The sequence below is a fragment of the Lepidochelys kempii genome, chromosome 6 (assembly GCF_965140265.1).
Source record: "Lepidochelys kempii isolate rLepKem1 chromosome 6, rLepKem1.hap2, whole genome shotgun sequence".
Classification (NCBI taxonomy): domain Eukaryota; kingdom Metazoa; phylum Chordata; order Testudines; family Cheloniidae; genus Lepidochelys; species Lepidochelys kempii.
The window spans coordinates 12,169,585-12,188,734 of NC_133261.1; the positions used below are offsets into that span (position 1 = coordinate 12,169,585).

At 58.6% G+C, this 19,150-nt stretch overlaps 2 protein-coding genes across 6 annotated transcripts; one reads left to right on the top strand and one right to left on the bottom strand.

Moving 5' to 3' along the window:
- The first annotated feature begins 791 nt into the window (after positions 1 to 791).
- On the top strand, positions 792 to 12,369 carry NUDT8 (nudix hydrolase 8). 3 transcript variants are annotated; one of them, XM_073346658.1, is made up of 5 exons: positions 792 to 893; positions 5,533 to 5,801; positions 6,993 to 7,125; positions 8,041 to 8,118; positions 11,834 to 12,369. In XM_073346658.1, the coding sequence occupies exons 1-5, from the start codon at positions 810 to 812 to the stop codon at positions 12,053 to 12,055; spliced, it is 786 nt and encodes a 261-aa protein (XP_073202759.1). In that variant the 5' UTR covers positions 792 to 809; the 3' UTR covers positions 12,056 to 12,369. The 3 variants fall into 3 exon arrangements, with proteins under 3 accessions (XP_073202759.1, XP_073202760.1, XP_073202761.1); XM_073346659.1 differs by having other exon boundaries at positions 11,876 to 12,369; XM_073346660.1 differs by lacking the exon at positions 792 to 893 and adding an exon at positions 5,272 to 5,445.
- Positions 12,370 to 13,197: 828 nt separating this feature from the next.
- NDUFV1 (NADH:ubiquinone oxidoreductase core subunit V1) lies at positions 13,198 to 17,868 on the bottom strand. Of its 3 annotated transcripts, XM_073346663.1 has the most exons (10): positions 17,671 to 17,868; positions 17,210 to 17,292; positions 16,489 to 16,659; positions 15,896 to 16,079; positions 15,452 to 15,641; positions 15,033 to 15,245; positions 14,475 to 14,641; positions 14,304 to 14,385; positions 13,813 to 13,958; positions 13,198 to 13,574 (listed from the first exon to the last, which is right to left on the bottom strand). In XM_073346663.1, exons 1-10 carry the CDS (start codon positions 17,731 to 17,733, stop codon positions 13,491 to 13,493), a joined length of 1,383 nt encoding a protein of 460 aa, XP_073202764.1. In that variant the 5' UTR covers positions 17,734 to 17,868; the 3' UTR covers positions 13,198 to 13,490. The 3 variants fall into 3 exon arrangements, with proteins under 3 accessions (XP_073202764.1, XP_073202763.1, XP_073202762.1); XM_073346662.1 differs by lacking the exon at positions 13,813 to 13,958 and having other exon boundaries at positions 17,671 to 17,867; XM_073346661.1 differs by lacking the exon at positions 17,671 to 17,868 and having other exon boundaries at positions 17,210 to 17,550.
- Between the last annotated feature and the right edge of the window lie 1,282 nt (positions 17,869 to 19,150).

Genomic DNA, 19,150 nt, shown 5'->3' on the forward strand with positions numbered 1-19,150 from the left:
TGGGGAGGGGTTTGGGGGTGGGATTCCCAGAGGGCAGGCAGCAGGACTGGGGACTCTGGGGGGGGGTTGTGGAGAGGGGTTTGGGGGTGGGATTCCCAGAGGGCAGGCAGCAGGGCTGGCGGCTCTGGGGGGGTTGTGGGGAGGGGTTTGGGGGTGGGATTCCCAGAGGGCAGGCAGCAGGACTGGGGACTCTGGGGGGGGTTGTGGAGAGGGGTTTGGGGGTGGGATTCCCAGAGGGCAGGCAGCAGGGCTGGCGGCTCTGGGGGGGTTGTGGGGAGGGGTTTGGGGTGGGATTCCCAGACGGCAGGCTGGGGGGGGGGGGAGTGAAGAGGCTCTGGGGGGTGGTGGGGAGAGATTTGGGGGTGTGATTCCCAGAGGGCAGGCAGCAGAGCTGGGGGTTGTGGGGAGGGGTTTGGGGGTGGGATTCCCAGAGGGCAGGCAGCAGGGCTGGGGGCTCTGGGGGGGTTGTGGGGAGGGGTTTGGGGGTAGGATTCTTAGAGGGCAGGCAGCAGGGCTGGGGACTCTGGGGGGGGTTGTGGAGAGGGGTTTGGGGGTGGGATTCCCAGAGGCTGGTGGGCGGGGGGTCCCCTCTGGAAAGGGGCGGGGCTCTAAGTAGTCAGGTGCTTCAGGGCTCGGTCACTGCCCCCAAGCTCCCTCCCCACATCCAAGCCCAGAGGGCGGGGCCAGAAAGGGGGCGTGTCTTCTCCGCAGCTCGCCCTCCCGTCATCTGATTGGCTGTTAGCGGCGGGAGGCGGGGGCTTCTGCCGCCATGTTTTTCTGGGGCGGAAGTCGCCGGGGGAGGTCTGTTAATGGTCGGAGAAGCTGGCTCAGGGGCCATCTTTGTTGAGGGCAACGCGGGCGCTTTGACCCCGCGGTGTCCGAGGAGCTGCCTGGTGAGACTCGGCCCTGCGGCCAGGGACACCCCAGAGCACGTGGGGCCAGACACGGCCGCGCGAGCCCCTGGGAGTTGGGGCCGGGGGTGCAGGGGGTTACGGGGGTGCAGAGAGATGGAGGGGGATGCATGGGGTGGGGGGTGCAGGGGGTGCATGGGGAGGGGGTGCAGAGAGGTGGAGGGGGATGCATGGGGCGGGGGGTGCAGAGAGATGGAGCGGGATGCATGGGGCGGGGGGTGCAGAGAGGTGGAGCGGGATGCATGGGGCGGGGGGTGCATGGGCTGTATACACTGTTGCCTTGGCTCCCTCCAACAGAAAGGGACCTGGGCCTGTCCTACCCTGCTGGGTGTGGAGAATTCCCTATGTGCCTTCTGCAAATTCATCACAGGACTCGCAGCTGCGGAAGCCTGTTGGCTCCTGTTGGTCGGGAGCTGCCCACCCCGGGCCTCTGTCCCTTGGCCAGGGTGGCTGGAGCGAGGCCGCTGGACTCAGCGCGCACGGTGACTCCAAGTCCAAATATTTCAGCATGAGCGAAAGGTGGAAAAACCACTCGACCCAAGTCATGGCTATTGTGAGAGAGTTTGCGGAGGTGGCGAAGAGAGGCAGTGCTACAGAAATTGCAAAGAACAAGCGAGTGGTACGACTGAGATCTCAGGCGGTGAACCTTTTCGCTGAATGCAGTGAGAGAAGGAGACTCCCAGAACCGACTGACTTTGGCTAAACATCTGTGAGCGTTAGACTCAGACTCTGAGGGTGAAGGTACTGATATTACTGCATTGCCATTGCCAAGTACTTCAGAAGGAAGCTGGATCCAGGTCAGCCAAAGACAACGAGCAGGAAGTGTCATGTTGTTTTCAATTACAAAAACAAACTCCAGAACTGAAACAAAAGAGAGACTGGAAAATTGCTAATTTTTTTTGTAGCAGTAATATTCCCTTTTCTGTTATTGAGCATCCAACTTTTCAAGCAATGATCAGCTGCCTACGGCCAGGCTACCGAGCACCCAGTCAAAAGCAGGTACCAGGTGAACAGTGAAATGCAGTTACTGATGGCTTGAGGGGTGGAAGCATGCAACAAATTACATGGAAAAACAGTTACGGCTGGCATAACTGTGTGGATTGCTCACTGTGTGCAAATAGGGAAGACTGCTTCATGCGTCAGTGGTTGATATGGTATGTAATAAGAAGCCTGGACAGTACTATGCTACACTGGCAAGAGAAGCCAAGGCATTAGCAAATGAATTGTACAGTTGCATTGTGAAGAGCAACATGATAGAAAATAAGAAAAAGATGGAAAGTATGATTGATTTGGAAGACGATGGATGTGCATCATATTGACTCAATCTTCTTGGACAAGAACGTACACTAAGTGCTTTGATGAAACGTAGATTGCCAGAATATTTTTGTAAATCGCTGTCAGCCTGGAGCTTGGTTCAAAGAATGCCGAATCCCCAGTGACACAATGGAACAATCAAATAACATGCCTGGAAACATAAGTTAAAAATCGGCCACATTATCTCAGGATTGTGAGAACTCATGAGGCAGAATTTGAAGATAGAGCGATCAGTATAATTAATACTCAAGGAATTTACCAAGAAGCAAAGAACTTGATCACTCAATTGAAACCAGTTGCGGTGGCACTTGACACACTCCAAAGGGACACACATCAACAGTTGCTGTTACATGTGAAGTATGGTTGGATCTGCAGATAAATGAAGATCTTGCACCACATAAAGCAAAAGTACAAAAGAGACATCCTGAGGCAATTACTCCTGTACACATGTTGATCAACCTCCTTCTCAGGAAAACACTCAGGAAGGAAACCGTCAGCTGAACAAGAATATATTGCAAAGCAGTGGGTGCTTGGCAAAAATCTGAATGTTGCGCAATATTTACTTGCATTTAAAGCAGAAAGAAATCTTTTTTCATCCACTGTGAAGAAAAAGGATGGGAAAATCTGAAGGATGCTGATAGTCCATCTAACTTCATAGAACTGGTGATGCAATTGCATCAGTGCCCAGCAAGTGCAGCAAGCAAAGAACGAATCTTTTAAACTTTGGATACATCCATTCATAACTGAGGAATAGGCTCGGTCTATCCGCTGCATCAAAGTTGGTCTACTGCTGCAGAATGCTGCATGGCCAGATGGACCCAGGCTGGTCGCCTGCAACGCTGCATGCTTCTGATTGCGTAATGCATCAAGCTTGCACCTCTGCATTGCTGTCATTTTCATATCCTCAGATGGTTTTGATATTTGTATAATATTGAAAATGAGTCATGACCCGTATGATTTCCTTGAGGAAAATACCAAACCAAATTGGACACAGGCATTCCGACGTTCCTAATTACATATATTCGTATTATGCCCTGTGCAGTTTTACTTTTTATTTGTACAACTCTAAATTAATCACTGAATCTACTGCCTTATGGAACCGCATTTTCAATATGTAACTAAAGTGGTGTGCATTACTGAAACCGTTTTTAAAATGCCTTAAATTGGGACTAACTAGTTTTTCCCAGGGTAGTAAAAACCATGATTTTACCTGGTAAAAAACCCACCTCTGGTAAATACCATGCCATCCCTGCAGGAATCATAGAATCATAGAATATCAGGGTTGGAAAGGACCCCAGAAGGTCATCTAGTCCAACCCCCTGCTCGAAGCAGGACCAATTCCCAGTTAAATCATCCCAGCCAGGGCTTTGTCAAGCCTGACCTTAAAAACCTCTAAGGAAGGAGATTCTACCACCTCCCTAGGTAACGCATTCCAGTGTTTCACCACCCTCTTAGTGAAAAAGTTTTTCCTAATATCCAATCTAAACCTCCCCCACTGCAACTTGAGACCATTACTCCTCGTTCTGTCATCTGCTACCATTGAGAACAGTCTAGAGCCATCCTCTTTGGAACCCCCTTTCAGGTAGTTGAAAGCAGCTATCAAATCCCCCCTCATTCTTCTCTTCTGCAGGCTAAACAATCCCAGCTCCCTCAGCCTCTCCTCATAACTCATGTGTTCCAGTCCCCTAATCATTTTTGTTGCCCTTCGCTGGACTCTCTCCAATTTATCCACATCCTTCTTGAAGTGTGGGGCCCAAAACTGGACACAGTACTCCAGATGAGCCCCTCTATTTGACATTGGTGAGGCAACGATCACGTCCCTCGATCTGCTCGCTATGCCCCTACTTATACATCCCAAAATGCCATTGGCCTTCTTGGCAACAAGGGCACACTGCTGACTCATATCCAGCTTCTCGTCCACTGTCACCCCTAGGTCCTTTTCCGCAGAACTGCTGCCTAGCCATTCGGTCCCTAGTCTGTAGCTGTGCATTGGGTTCTTCCGTCCTAAGTGCAGGACCCTGCACTTATCCTTATTGAACCTCATCAGATTTCTTTTGGCCCAATCCTCCAATTTGTCTAGGTCCTTCTGTATCCTATCCCTCCCCTCCAACGTATCTACCACTCCTCCCAGTTTAGTATCATCCGCAAATTTGCTGAGAGTGCAATCCACACCATCCTCCAGATCATTTATGAAGATATTGAACAAAACCGGCCCCAGGACCGACCCTTGGGGCATTCCACTTGATACCGGCTGCCAACTAGACATGGAGCCATTGATCACTACCCGTTGAGCCTGACAATCTAGCCAGCTTTCTACCCACCTTATAGTGCTTTCATCCAGCCCATACTTCCTTAACTTGCTGACAAGAATACTGTGGGAGACCGTGTCAAAAGCTTTGCTAAAGTCAAGAAACAATACATCCACTGCTTTCCCTTCATCCACAGAACCAGTAATCTCATCATAAAAGGGAAGGAAGGGATGGGTGACTGCACATAGCAGTGATGGGAGGAGAGATGGGTGAGAGTGCATAGGGATGAGTGGGTGGAGGGGTGGGTGTTCGTAGGGGTGGCATAGTGTGGTGGTGGAGGGGATGGGTGAGTGGTGGATGGGTGTAGCAGTGGGGGGTGGCATGGCAGTGGGTGAGTGGAAGCATGGTGGGTGGGGATGAGGGTAGAGGTGCATGGTGGTGGAGGGGATGGGTGAGTGGTGGATGGGTATAGCAGTGGGGGGTGGCATGGCAGTGGGTGAGTGGAAGCATGGTGGGTGGGGATGAGGGTAGAGGTGCATGGTGGTGAAGGGGATGGGTGAGTGGGCATGGTGGTGGAAGGGTTCTGCTAGGGCTGCTGTGAGATGGAATCCAAGCCTTTGTGCTCTGGATCTCTGGGGTATTTCAAACACCTGGAGCCTGAACAGAGTCCAGCTACTGCCCAATCTCAGGGTCCCTAGGCACGCACCCAGAGCACAGACCTGCTATCTGGCACCCCCCTGTGAGTGTTGGAACCCACTGTCCAGCCACCTACCCACTCCAGGCTCCACAGTACTTGAACTCATTTGCCACAGATCCACAGGATCGGTGCTAGGCCCCAGTTTTTAAACAGTGCTTGGAACCCTTCAGTGCACCAGGCCTCCAGGGAGTCCCACTCTTCCTTCAGGGCAGGCCACCCAGCCTCACTGCCACCGAGATGGAGCCTCTGGCCTCCAGCCCCCTTGCTCCACCCAGTGAGTTCTGCCCTGCGAGCTGACATGGCCGTGGCTCGGTGAAGGGCAGCTGGCCTCAGTTGTGCTGTCCTCTCGCTCTCTCCGCAGGGTGTGATGTTCCCTGCCCTGCACCACCTCCGCCTGGGCGCCCACCCCACACTTGGTGCCAGGAGGGCAGGCGGCTCTGCAGGGGAGTACCTGTCCCAGGAGAATGAGCAGCGGTGCCGAGGGCTGCTGGAGGCCTCCACCAGACGCTACCGGCAGGAGGCGGTGGCAGCGGCTGTACTGGTGACGCTGTGTTCTGTGGGCGGGTACCCGGCACTGCTGTACACGCTGCGCTCCAGCACGCTGACGGGCCAGCACAAGGGAGATGTCAGGTACCACGGCCCTCGACGCACTGAGTGCCCTGCAGCCCTGCTCCCCAAGCCTACCTTCCCTGCGCCCACAGCTCTGCCGGTGCCCCTCAATCCCAGCCTGCACCCCCTGCTATCCCAGCTTTGGGCTACCCCCCTCCCACAGCTCTGCCGGTGCCCCTCAATCCCAGCCTGCACCCCCTGCTATCCCACCTTTGGGCTACCCCCCTCCCACAGCTCTGCCGGTGCCCCTCAATCCCAGCCTGCACCCCCTGCTATCCCACCTTTGGGCTACCCCCCTCCCACAGCTCTGCCGGTGCCCCTCAATCCCAGCCTGCACCCCCTGCTATCCCACCTTTGGACTACCCCCCTCCCACAGCTCTGCCGGTGCCCCTCAATCCCAGCCTGCACCCCCTGCTATCCCACCTTTGGACTACCCCCCTCCCACAGCTCTGCCGGTGCCCCTCAATCCCAGCCTGCACCCCCTGCTATCCCACCTTTGGACTACCCCCCTCCCACAGCTCTGCTGGTGCACCTCAATCCCAGCCTGCACCCCCTGCTATCCCAGCTTTGGGCTACCCCCCTCCCACAGCTCTGCCGGTGCCCCTCAATCCCAGCCTGCACCCCCTGCTATCCCAGCTTTGGGCTACCCCCCTCCCACAGCTCTGCTGGTGCCCCTCAATCCCAACCCACAGCCCCGGCTATCCCAGCCCTGGGCTCCCCGCACCCCTCCACAGCTCTGCCGGTGCCCCTCAATCCCAGCCTGCACCTCCTGCTATCACAGCCTTGGGCTCCCTCCCACCCCCCTCTACAACCCTACCGGTGCCCCTGAATCCCAGCCTACACCCCCCTGTTATCTCAGCCCAGAGCTACCCCCACACAGCTCTGCCGGTGCCCCTCAATCCTGACCCACAGCCCCATTATCTCAGCCCAGGGCTCCCCACCTCCCAGTGCAACTCAGTCCCACCTCACAGTCCCCTGCTATCCCAGCCCTGGGCTCTCCTCACGCACAGCTCTGCTGCTGCCCCTCCACCCCTCTGTTGTTTCAATAGTTAATGGAAGCTCTTCTCTGTGGTCCTGTATTAAGTCTATGCCCCTTTGGCCAGTTCCTGAGCATCTGGTGCCAGGGTGGAAGATGCCCCTTCTGCCTGCCACAGCGCCTGAGGCAATGGGTCTTGCCTCCCCTCTAAGGAGACTCTGGTTTTCTTGTTGCAGTTTCCCGGGCGGCAAACGCGACAGCTCCGACCAGGATGTGATTGCCACAGCGCTGAGGGAGACTCAGGAAGAGCTGGGCCTGCACTTGGGGGCTGAGAGCGTCTGGGGGGTCATGAGACCCCTACCCACTGGGGTAACACCATTCCACTCCCCTAGCAGTGTTAGGGAATCTCTGGGGCAGGGCAGTGTGAGAGAAGGGCGGGAGGATCTCTCTGGGGTAGGGTAGTGTGAGGGAAGGGTGGGGGGTCTCTCTGGGGCAGAGTCCTGGGGTGGGGGGGATCACTTTGGGGCAGGGCGGATTTTTCTGGGGTGGGATCATGTGGGAGGAGCAGCATGAAGGGTGGGGTGTTGCTCTGGAGCAGGGTCCCATGGGGGGCAGCCATGTGAGTTGGGATCCTCTTGAGGCTGGGGTCCACTGCGCGTGGCAATGTGAGGGGAGGTGCTGTGAGGCAGGAGGGTCCTGTTGAAGGGGTCTTTTGGGGTGTGTGTACTGTGTGACAGGGAAGGGTCCTATGTGGGGGCGGTGCACTGTAAGGTGGGGATGTCCCATTGGGGGTCTCTCTCTCTGAGGCGGGATGTGTCCTGGGGTGGGGGCGCTGTGAGGTAGTGGGCCATGGGGGGGTCTCAGAGGAGGGAGATCCTAAGGTGGAAGGCTGGCAGGGAGGATCCCTCTGAGGCAGGGTGTGTCCCATGGTGTGGGGGTGGTGAGGCAGAGAGGCTATCGGAGGGGGCCCTCTCTGAGGAGAGGGAGATTCTGGGGGACAGTGCTGTCAGGAGGAGGGTCCATGGGGGGGGTCTCTCTGAGGAGGAGGGTGGCACTGCAACGTGGAGGGTCCATGGGGGCTCTCCCAATAGGGGTGGGTTCTGTTGCAGCAGTGTTGTGAGGCCAAGGGGCCTCTTAGGGAGGATTGCGGGGGGGCGGTGCTACAAGGTGGAGGTGGGTCCTGTGGGCAGGGGATACCTCTGTGAGGCAAAGGTGGGTCCTGGGATGGGGAGAGGTTCCTAGGGAAGCCAGTGTCAGTGAGGTCTCACTCTGGTTTCCTTCCAGAGGGGACTGACTGTAGCTCCCGTCCTGGCACATCTGGGCCCCTTGGAGTGTGTGCGTCTGAGCCCCAACCCACAAGAGGTGAGCCCCACGCATTCCCCACCCCGCCATGGCTGTGCTGTTTGCGGCTGCCCTTAGCATGTGCAGGGCCCCCCACATCCTTTGGGTCCCTGGCCAGAGGGTGGCACCCCAGCCTGGTTAGCGTGCTGGCCTCCTGCAGGGAGGGAGATCAGCAGAGCCCCTGGCCTATGGGCAGCTGGGACCAGTGTCACCATGGACCTGGCTGCCCGCATCAGGCTCCCCCTACCTGGAGTGACTCATGGTCTGGCCAGAGTGGACCTTCCCAATCACCCTGGCTGAGTTTCTGCCCCAATCCAGTAACCCAAGACCACCCCAGTGCCCCTTGCTGGGGGATCCCTCCCCTGCCCTGCTCAGCAGCTCCCCTCCTGCAGCAACTGGAGCCCCCCACCTAGCAACCCACTCGGGCAGTAATGTCCTGGCTTGGGGAAGAGCCCATCTCCTGCAAAGAGACCCTGAGGCCTGCTGGTCTACACTTAAATGTTAGGGTGAGCCAGCTACGGCTCTCTGGGGTGTGAAGAATTCTCCACCCGCCCCGAGCACTATAGCTGCACCAGCCTAGCCCCTGGAGCGGAGAGGGCTAGGTCGACAGAAGAACGCTTCGGAGGACCTAGCTGCTGCTTCTCAGAGAGGTGCAGTTCCTGCAGCGATGGAAAAATCCCTTCCATCCTTGTAGGAAGCGTCTTTGCTTCAAGCACCCTTAGCGTAGACGTGGCCTGAGAGTTCAAGGAAGAATGATAGGGAATCCGCTCTGCCTGGGCACCTTGTTCCAAGCATTATTTTCTCTCCCTATTAGCCATTTGTGCCTTATTTCCAGTCTGATCCCAGCCCTGTGTCTGAAGTTAGAGTCACCTGCTCTCAGAAATGCTCTCCTTTGGCGATCCTTATGCACCAGACTCAGTCACCTCTTCGTCTTCTGTGACTGTGGGATTTGTTTGTAGTAGGTCTATGAATGCTATGTGTGCCTCAGTTCCTCCCCCACATACTTTGCAGTGCCACCCAGTGGTGGAAAATTTTAAATGGGAAATTGCATTGAGAAGGTGCATTTCCAGCGAGGTCCCAGGGGAATTGGTCCTTGGCCCTGCACTATTTAACATTTTTGTCAGTGACCTGGAAGAAAACACAGAATCATCACTGATAAAGTTTGAAGATGACACAAAAGTCAGGGAGTGGTAAATAATGAAGAGGACAGGAGCACAGATATCACGTGATCTGGAACACTGGGGAAACTGGGCACAAGCAAACTATGTATTTGAATATGGGTAAATGTATACATCTAGGGACAAAAAAGGTAGGTCGTATTTACAGGGTGAGTGACTGTATCCTCAGAAGCAGTGACTCTGAAAAAGATTTTGGGAGTCATGGGTAGTTAGCTGAACATGAGCTCCCAGTGTGACGGTGAGGCCAAAAGAGCTAATGTGATGCTGACTAATCTTGAGTAGAGAAAGGGAGGTTACATTACCCCTGTAGTTGCTGCTGGTGTGACCACTGCTGTGTCGAGTCCTGGAGCCCACAGTTCAAGAAAGATTTGGATACATTGGAGAGGGTTCAGGGAAGATCTATGAAAATGATTACCTGCCCTATAGTGAGAGACTCAAGGTGCTCAGTCTGTTTATCTTAAAGAGAAGATTAAGGGGCAACTCAATCGGAGTCCATAAGTACGTACATGGGAAACAAATAGTTAATAATGGGCTCTTCAGTCTAGCAGAGAAAGGTCTAACAGGATCCCATGGCTGGAAGTTGAAGTTAGACAAACTCAGACTGGAAATAAGGTGTAAATGTTTGAGAGCGAGAGTAATTAACCATTGGACCAATTTACCAAGGGTCAGGGTGGATTCTCCATCCCTGGCAATGTTTAAATCAAGACTGGATGTTCTGCTAAAAGCTCTGCTCTACGGATTGTTTTGGGGCAGTTCCCTGGCTTGGGTTAGACAGGAGGTCACACCAGATGGCGGCAATGGCCCTTTCTGGCCTTGGAAGCTATGAAAGAAGAGTTACGTTTGCTCCTGGGGCAGCACAGGGGACGTGAGGTGTGGGTGGCGTTTTGTTGTGCGGGGTGCAGCGAACAAGGAACTAGCTAGAACCTGCTGAAACCGAGCCATAGCGATGCCTAAGCCAAAAAAGATGATAGGAAGCCACCGTGACGAGAACACGCACACATAGCAACCAGGAGACATGAGGAAGGAGGTTCCCCCCACCTCACGGCAGGGAAGCAGAGCCTAGGCCAGCTTGAGAACCGATGACAGAGAGGCCAGAAAGGGATAGGAGAGGGCATTTGAGAGAGACAGCATGCTCATCTGAGACTGAGAATGGGACAGACGGAGCCTGAAATGGAGGCCAAGCAGCTTGGCTGGTAGATGGCACTGGCTTGGCCAGATGGACAGTGTCTTAACCTTTATTTCTCTCTGCTGTCCTAAGACCCTCCCCAGACTGGTTCCAGCTGACTAATAAACCCTGCTGTGTGTGGGAAAGGCTGCCTGGTGTCACTGCAAACACTGGCTGGGGTGCATTAGTCCCCGAAGAGTGTACAAGTCTCTGAGCAGGGGCCTGGCTCAGTGGGATACACTGGGCAGAGCTCATGGGGTGGAGCAGGAGGGATGGAACCTAGTGGCTCACTCTCAGAGGCCTGAGAGGAAGAGTGGGACCCCTTGGGGGGTTGGCACACTGAAGGGCTCCTCTAAGCAACTCTCAAAGTTGGGGTGCAGCACCGATCCCATGGATGCATGACACCTCCTGGACAGAGCCGTGAGATGGTGTTCTCTGGTCAAGGCCAATCCCCGCACTGGATGCGGTAACCCGTGGTGGGCCCTCCCCCTCCCCTGCTCGCTGTCTCCACTTGTACACCAAGGACTGCATTCACCTCTCAGCCACCAGGACCCCTGGGGGCTACTCAGGGTCCCAGCTTGCCAAGGACAGCCCTACCCTTCAGCCTGACCTGCAGGCTCCATTCTCAGCCACAGGAGCCGGCACTAGGCAGGACGGAAGGGGCCAGGTTTACCCAGGGGCCAGGTCTGATGCATCCCTGCCACCTTTGGGGATGTCTACGCTGCGTTTTAAAACTTGCAGCCGGTAGCGAGCCCGGCTCTACAGCCCTGGGCTTGTGCTGGAGCTCTGAAAACAGCCGTGGAGGCGTGTGGGTTCGAGGCCTGAAGCCGGGGCAGGGGGGTGGGCTCTGAAGCTCCAGCCCAAGCCACGTCTATATGGCTCTGAGGCTCGCTACCGCGGGGTTTTAAGAGGGTAGAGGTCGCCTTTGTGCCGCCTGCCTGCTTTGCCACCAGCCATCCCTCATAAAGCTGAGCAGCAGAGGGCTGAGCACAGTTCCTAGAGGTCACCCTGAAAAGGCCTCCATCAGCTCCAGAGGGGAATGGCCCAGTGGGGAGCTCCCAGGGGGACAGGGGATGAGCCCCGCCCAGCCTGCAGCTCCTGTGGGGAGGGAGGAACAGCAAGATGCTGTCATGCTGCAGGAGTATCTGTGCTCGAGAATACACTCCCCTAGTGGGGAGGGAGGCTTGGCAAGGAGGGAGCAGCCATGGTCCCAGCTGCTCCTCTCCCGGGCCCTACTCTACTGTAGGAGGTGCTGTGTGCTGGGGCCATGGAAGGGCACTCGGGTGTGCTGCTTCCCTAGCCCAGCCCGGGGGCCGAGGGCCAGGCACGGGGGTAAGGGGACCCTGCCGGGCAGCGCAACACCAACATGCTGTTTGTGTCTCTCCGCCCCCAGGTCGAGGATGTTTTCACCATCCCTCTGTCTCATCTGCTGCAGGCCCAGAACCACGGTTACACCCACTTCCGCCACCAGGGTCGTTACAGCCACACGCTGCCCATCTTCCTCAACAGCCGCTACCGGGTGTGGGGGCTGACAGCCATCATCACGGACCTCACGCTGGAGCTGCTGGCGCCCAGCGCCTACCGCCGGAGAACACGCCCACCCAGCCCCCGCTGAGCCCCCAGCCCACCTGCGCTATGGACTGCCCCACCCCGCCGCATGGAGAGAGCCAGCTGGCTGGTCTGGGTGAGGTGTCCCCTCACCTCAAGGGCAGAAAGAACAAGAGGAGCAGGCTGGGCATGCCTGCCCCAGAAGCGTGGGACAGCGCTGAGGGGGTGACCCCAGGAGGGAATCCCCAGCCCCTGATAATGCTGCGGGGGAGAAGAGTTACATGGTGTCAGGAGGGGGGATACTGGTGAGACCTGCGTGAGCCGTGATGCTGGAGCCTGCTGTATTTCATGTGGGGCCTACGCATAAACAAACCTCCCTGAGTTCAGTGTGCCACCTCAGTGCTGGGGTGGGGGGGGCAGTGGCCCAGGGCCAAGTGCTGCCCCCTGCTGGGCCTCAGCTCCTGCCCCTGTGGGAAACACCAACAGGAACTCATGAACAGCCCCCCCCCTTTACCCCCCCCCTGCCAGCAACGGGGACTGGAGGAACCCCTGGTGCCCCAGCGTGGCCCCCTCCCACAGGGCCACTCTTCCACCCACATGTGGGCCCTGGCCAGGCTCTCTGAGGCCAGTCCTCGCCGCCCACTGCCCATGTTCTCCCCCACTCCCACAGCACTGCTCCGCAACCCCCCCCCCCCCCCCCGCAACCTGTTCAATAGGGGCCAGTTTGGGTGAAGTGAGGTCAGAAAACAGCCCAACCCCGTGGGCTCCAGTCCGATCTGACCACCTGCTGCCCTTGGGGTTGGCACAGCAGCAGCCACCTGCTAGTCTCTTGCCAGTCACTGCTGCCCAGCCACACGGCCTGTGCTGCAGAGTGAGCATGCCAACGAGTCGCGGCACCTCCAAGTTCCCAGGCAAGAGGCGGCCCAGACAGATCGCAGGGGCCTGAGGGCAGGAAGCCCTGAGGACGCGGAGGCAGCAGCAGCACTGGCTCAGGCTCGGGGAAGTGTCAGGTCAGGCTTTCAAATTAGACCCAAGCAGAGCTCAACTGGTACCAGATCACCTCCCAAAATAAGCCAGATCGCCACAGCTGTAATGGAACCCAACCCGCCCCTCTTCTGGAAGAGAGGGGGGCCCCTGCGAGGGACAGCAGCCTGGGGCTCCATGCCCAGCTGCTCCCTAGCGTTACACAGATACGCATTCACACAGGAAGGAGATACCAGCTGCCACCACAGCACATTTATTGAGGAGCTCACCCAGTGGGCAGGTGAGGAGACAGCACAGCCAGGGGGTCTCCCCCTCATGCAAGAGGAACCCCAATATACACACAGGTAAGTCACCCGCCCCGCACATGCCAGAGAAACCTATCAACACCCAGAGGCACCGAGGGCTGCCCCCATGCGGATCAAGTGCTCAGCCCCTCCCACCTGCTGTCATGGGGGAGGGGCGCTGACCACACACAGAGAGGCGGGATCCAGCCCCCTCCATCACCGGGCACCCAGCCCTCATGCGGACGCTTGCCGAGCCTGGGTCTCCTCATGACGCCGCATCCGCTGCTCCAGCTCTGGGCGAAAGTGACGGATCAGCCCCTGCAAGCAAGGAATGAGTGTGCAGGGCTGACAAGGTAGCACCTCTCCCCATCCTGCATCTGCCATCCACCCCTCACCACACGCAGAGTAGCCCCCAGATGTACCCCCCCCCATCTGCAGGAGCCTCTCTCTCACACACACACACAGCCCTTGTGTCAGGCTAGTTTATGCACACACCCACCACCTACCCACACCCCCTCCCTCTGCCAGGCCACCCTGGTGCCCAGCCGCCCGCTACCTGCACAGGCCAGGCGGCCCCATCGCCCAGGGCGCATATGGTATGGCCCTCAATCTGCTTGCTGATCTCCCAGAGCGCGTCGATCTCAGCTACCTGCGCATTGCCTTGCACGAACCGCCACATCACCTTGTTCATCCAATCCACACCTGGGGTGGGGGGGCGAGGCTGCATCAGCAGAACTGCCCTCCCCCGATCCCACCCATAGGCCCTGACAGTTGGGCATCCCCACCCCCACCCCCAACACCCACAGATCCAGCCAGTCCAGCATCCTCACCCCAATTCCACCCATGGTCCCAGCTAGTCAGACATCCTCCCAGCCCCATCCTAACCCCAGTGACCCCAGCCAGCCCAGCATCCTCCCCACCACACCCAGTGACCCCAGCTCTCCCAGCATCCTCTCCCACCACCAACTCCGATCCCACCAATGGGCAGTCTGGCATATCTCCCGCAGTCATACCCAGATCAGCAGCAGCCCAGCTCCCAGCACTCACCCTCCCTGCAGGGGGTGCACTGCCCACAGCTTTCATGCTTGTAGAACTCAATGAGGCGGGCGATGGCTCGGACAATGTCTGTCTGGGGAAGGAAGAGAGGGTGAGTGCCACACTGCGGGGGAGGGGGGGCGGGGGGGAAGAGAGCGTGCCACCGGCAGGCTAAGGCCTTACCGATTTGTCCATGACGATGACGGCAGCTGTGCCAAGCCCAGTCTGCGCCTGCACCAGCCCGTCGAAGTCCATGGGCACCGTCTCACACACTGACTTGGGGATGAGGGGGGTGGAGGAGCCTCCTGGGATCACCGCCAAGAGGTTGTCCCAGCCGCCACGCACACCTCCTGTGCACAGAGGGGGCAGGGTTAGGCCTAGCACTTCCCCTCCCCATGGCAAACCAGATCCATGATGCCCAGTGCTGTCCCCTTCCTTCCGCCCAAGCCTCCTCCTAGTGCCACCTGCTACTCCAGGCTCTGGGTGGAAGCAACAGATCAGCCCCTGCGCACAGGCCACAAGCAGGGTTAGCAGGCCAGCACTTGTCTCGTCTCCCCCATCACTCCCCCCCCACACCTGCCTACTTCTGTAGGGTGAGCTACCCACAGCCGCCACAGCTGGAGCTAGACCTGTGGGGCAGCCCTGAGACAAAGTGGCCTAAGAGGGGAAAGGGGGACGGGCGGGTGTCCAGCCCTGTTGCTCACCCACCAGTCAGGGGAGGACTGGGGTTTGGCATCTCACCTGCATGCTTCTCGATCAGCTCCTTGAGCGGCACCGACATCTCCTCCTCCACGGTGCAGGGCGTGTTCACGTGCCCAGAGATGTTGAAGAGCTTGGTGCCCGAGTTGCGCTCGCGCCCGAAGCTGGCAAACCAGGCCCCCCCACGCCGGCAGATGGTGGGCGCCACAGCCACCGTCTCCACATTGGCCACGGTAGTGGGACAGCCGAACACGCCTGGGGAAGGAGAGAGCAGTGACATGGACGCAGAGCAGGCTGGGGGTCCCAGTGCTCCAACGTGACCCCCCGCCCCACAAGCAGGAGGACAGCGGGACCCAGCTAGAACACCCCACAATCCCTCAGTACCCTAAAGAGGGCAAGCGAACCCCCACTAAGGCACCCCCCATCTCCCCCCAACAGCACAGTTCCCCGGTGGGTCGTACCAACGTCAGCCGGGAAGGGTGGTTTGAGGCGTGGCTTGCCCTGCTTGCCCTCAATGGATTCAATCAGCGCTGTCTCCTCCCCACAGATGTAGGCCCCAGCGCCTCTCACCACAAACACATCGAAGTCGTAGCCTGAGTTGCAGGCATCTTTGCCCAGCAGGCCGGCCTCATAGGCCTCACGGATCGCCACCTGCAGGGAGACAGGTCAGCACAGCTGCTCCCCCGGCCCTGCTGCTCCACACCCGCCTGGCCTGGCTCCCTGGCTTGCCTTGCCCTCTGTGCCCTGTAGAGAGACCAGTCAGTACAGCTGCTCCTGCCGTGACACCCGCAGCCCTGCTCTGTGCCACATGGGCAAATGGGTCAAAGTGGTGGCTGCTGCCGCACCCCACAACTCCCCAGGCTCTAGGGGTTAGTGCACCTGCTCCCCATATAGCTCCTGCTTACCTGCAGGTTGGAGGCTTCGTTGTAGAACTCCCCACGGATGTAGATGTAGGCAGCCCGGGCCCCCATGGAGCGCCCTGCCACCAGGCAGCCCTCCACCAGCTTGTGTGGGTCATGGCGCATGATCTCGCGGTCCTTACAGGTGCCTGGCTCCCCTTCATCTGCATTCACCACCAGGTACTTGGGCCTGGAACACAGACCCCGTCGAACCGACCGCAGCAGCCCCCCCTGCGTGAGCTACCATCCCACCGCAGACCCGGCTCCACCACCTTGCTGCCAGCGAGCAAAGCCCGTTTGGTCAGTACTGCCAGCTGTCCCCACCCTAGGGAGCCAACGGGGCCCAGACACACTGCAGCTCAGCAGCCCCATGCCCTGCAATGGGACTGCCCCCGGGGTGGAGGTACTCCAGGAACGCTTGTTAGTGCGGGGAGCTTGCAGCCAGGATGTCCAGGTTCTATGCAGGCCCAAGCACTGCCCACCCCACAAGCCCTGCCCCACAGCGATGTTTCAGACTAGGAGAAGGAGCTGTATCGCTCTGGGCCATTGTCCATCCCATGCTGCAGCGGGCTCAACAGTAGCAGCCCTGCCCCACCCACCTGCCATCTGAAGGCTTGTTCATGAAGCTCCATTTGAGGCCTGTGGGGAAGCCAGCCCCGCCCCGACCTCGCAGGCCCGAGGTCTTGATCTCATTCAAGATCCAGTCGATCCCCTTCAGTAGGATCTCCTTCGTTTTGTACCAGTCACCCCGGCTCAGAGCCCCCTTCAGCCTGGACAAAAGAGAAGGCAAAGTAGCTGGCTACATTATGGGGATCAGTAGTACCAAACCTAGAGCACAAACCAAACAGATGCAGGCTCTTTTACCTCCATGGGGCACCAGCTCCAACCCAGCCCCAGGACAGGGAAGGGGGACTGGCAGGCTCAGGGTTGGGGAATGGAATGCAGGACCTTTCCCATCCAGGGGGCGTTGACTGTAATCTGATCCCAGGGCGGGGGAATTGGTGGGGAACGTGTAGGGTCTTTCACCTCTAGGAGGTGCCAGCTCCAATTCACCTCCAGGGAGGAGGAGGGGGCCCAGCAGGCTCAGGAGGCTGGAGAATGGGACATGGGGCTTTTCCTCTCTGAAGGGTGCCAGCACCCATCCAGCCATACGGCTAGGAGTAGGGGGTGACTAGAACATAGGATCTCTTCCCACCCACCACAGGGCTCCCAGTGCCCACTGGTCCACACTCCAGCTGTAATCAGAGTAGAAGTAGAGGGCAGTATCGCACGGTCCAGGAGTGAGGAGTCATACTGTAGGCTGTGCAGCTTGGCTCTCACCTCCAGTCATGGCGTCCGTACAGATTCGTGAAGATCCGGTCCTCGTCCTTCAAAGAGCCAAACTGGGTTTTCTTAGGAGCTGTCTGCAGAAAGCACATGGCCAAGGTGACTTGGTACCAGCCCCACAGCAAGCAGCACCTCTCCCTCATGGCCAGGCATTAACCTGGGACCACCCACCCCCCAGCACTACCCCAGTCCTACCCAGCGCTGCCCTGGCCCCCAGCGGGGAGGCCCTGCGCGGGGGCAGAGGAGGGACAATGCGGGGTAGGGGGGGCAGGCTCGGGCCCAGAGGGAAGGCTGAGGCCAAGCCGATGCCCAGCTGCGGCCCCGGCCCGGCCCTGGGGCGGGGGGGGAGGGGTGTCCCGGGGGGAGGGGCGGAGCCGGCGTCACTCGGCTCCAGAGTCATCGCCGGGGGCAGGAGGGCGGGGAGAAGAAGGCCCCAGGCCCCGCCCCCCACTCACCGCGGCGGAGAAGCGGCGCAAGGCAGCAGCTCCGCGAGGGCTCAGCAGCTGCCGCGCGGCCATGGCGGGCGAGGCCGGGGATCGGGTCCGTCTGGGCCGCGCGCTCCGCCCCGTCACCTTCACCCAGCCGTCGGAGGGGCGGCGTCGCGCGCAAACGACGTCATGTCGCCGGGACCCACTTCCGGCGCGTCGGGCCGGGCGTCACGTCCTCGGGAGTGAGGCGGAGCCTGCTGGGAGCCGTAATCCGGGGGCGGGGCTGCGGGGAGTCCAGTAAACCGCGCCCAGCGCACGGACACACGCTGGGCGCGCGCGCTCTCGCCTCTCTCCTCCGGCCGCTCATTGGCCAGGGCGCGCCGTACCCTGCAGCCGGCCGCGCTGGGGTTGGTTAGTTTCAGCCGCGCCTCCCTTTCTTGGCAGCGAATGGGAGAGTCCCGAGAGCAGGGTCCGCCCCACCATGCGGCGCCAGGGGCCAGTGGCGCGAGTGGCAGTTTGTCGGGACAGCCGGGGGCGGGGGCGGGGGCGGGGCGTTACGTCAGTCAGCCCAGCCCCGCCCCCATTCTGTGAGCAATTACCATAGACCTCAAAAAGAAAAGGAGTACTTGTGGCACCTTAGAGACTAACCAATTTATTTGAGCAAGAGCTTCCGTGAGCTACTGAGGAAGTGAGCTGTAGCTCACGAAAGCTCATGCTCAAATAAATTGGTTAGTCTCTAAGGTGCCACAAGTACTCCTTTTCTTTTTGCGAATACAGACTAACACGGCTGTTCCTCTGAAACCTGTCATAGACCTCAAAGTGTGTCACCGCGGGCCGTGTGGGGACGCGGGGCTGAGCCCTGCGGGGCAAGAGGCGTTCACCCGACCCGAGCTCGGCGCTGCAGGGAGCCAAGAGAGTAGATTTGAAGCCAAAAATCCACCAGCCGGACCCCCTTCCCCCCGCTTCCAGGGTTTGATTTCTGAAAACAGCCGGGCAGCTAACCCCTGGCCAAGCCAGGGGAAGGAGTAAAGGGGAACTGAAATCAAGCTCGCTCCACCTTTGATCCTGTAGTAAGGGCTTCATTCCCGGAGGCAGGGTGCCCCCCATCCCACTGGGGCCGGTGGCCCTGTCTCCTCCCACCCCGCCATCCACCCCTGCGGCTTGCCTCGCTGGCTTAACTGGCTCCCCAAGCCTGCCCACTTCATGAGCCATCTTTCCCTGCATTACAGGGGGCGCTACCTACTATGGAGTGGCGAGAAAGAACACATGGGTAAAAACAAGGCCTGGCTAATGGGCTGCTCACTCCAAAGTGCGCCTGGCTGTAGCAAACTGTTTAATTAGCCTCCACAAACTTGTTTTCCTCGCCTGCAAATTATAGTGATCTCAGCCCAAGAAGTCCTGGAATGGGATTCCTTCCAAGGACGTGCTCAATTGAGACGTAATGACATTGACTTCCTGTGCAGCAGAATGGAGCATGGAATGGATTTTATTAACACTATTGAGCTGC

Coding starts and splice junctions, on each gene's coding strand:
- NUDT8 (XM_073346658.1), top strand. CDS start 810: ATGGTCGGAGAAGCTGGCTCAGGGGCCATCTTTGTTGAGGGCAACGCG. Junction 894..5,532: donor GGTGTCCGAGGAGCTGCCTG/GTGAGACTCGGC, acceptor CTCTCTCCGCAG/GGTGTGATGTTCCCTGCCCT. Junction 5,802..6,992: donor CAGCACAAGGGAGATGTCAG/GTACCACGGCCC, acceptor TTCTTGTTGCAG/TTTCCCGGGCGGCAAACGCG.
- NDUFV1 (XM_073346661.1), bottom strand. CDS start 17,358: ATGAGGGAGAGGTGCTGCTTGCTGTGGGGCTGGTACCAAGTCACCTTG. Junction 16,660..17,209: donor TACGGACGCCATGACTGGAG/GTGAGAGCCAAG, acceptor TCTTTTGTCCAG/GCTGAAGGGGGCTCTGAGCC. Junction 13,575..13,812: donor GGGCCGCCTGGCCTGTGCAG/GTAGCGGGCGGC, acceptor CCTTGCTTGCAG/GGGCTGATCCGTCACTTTCG.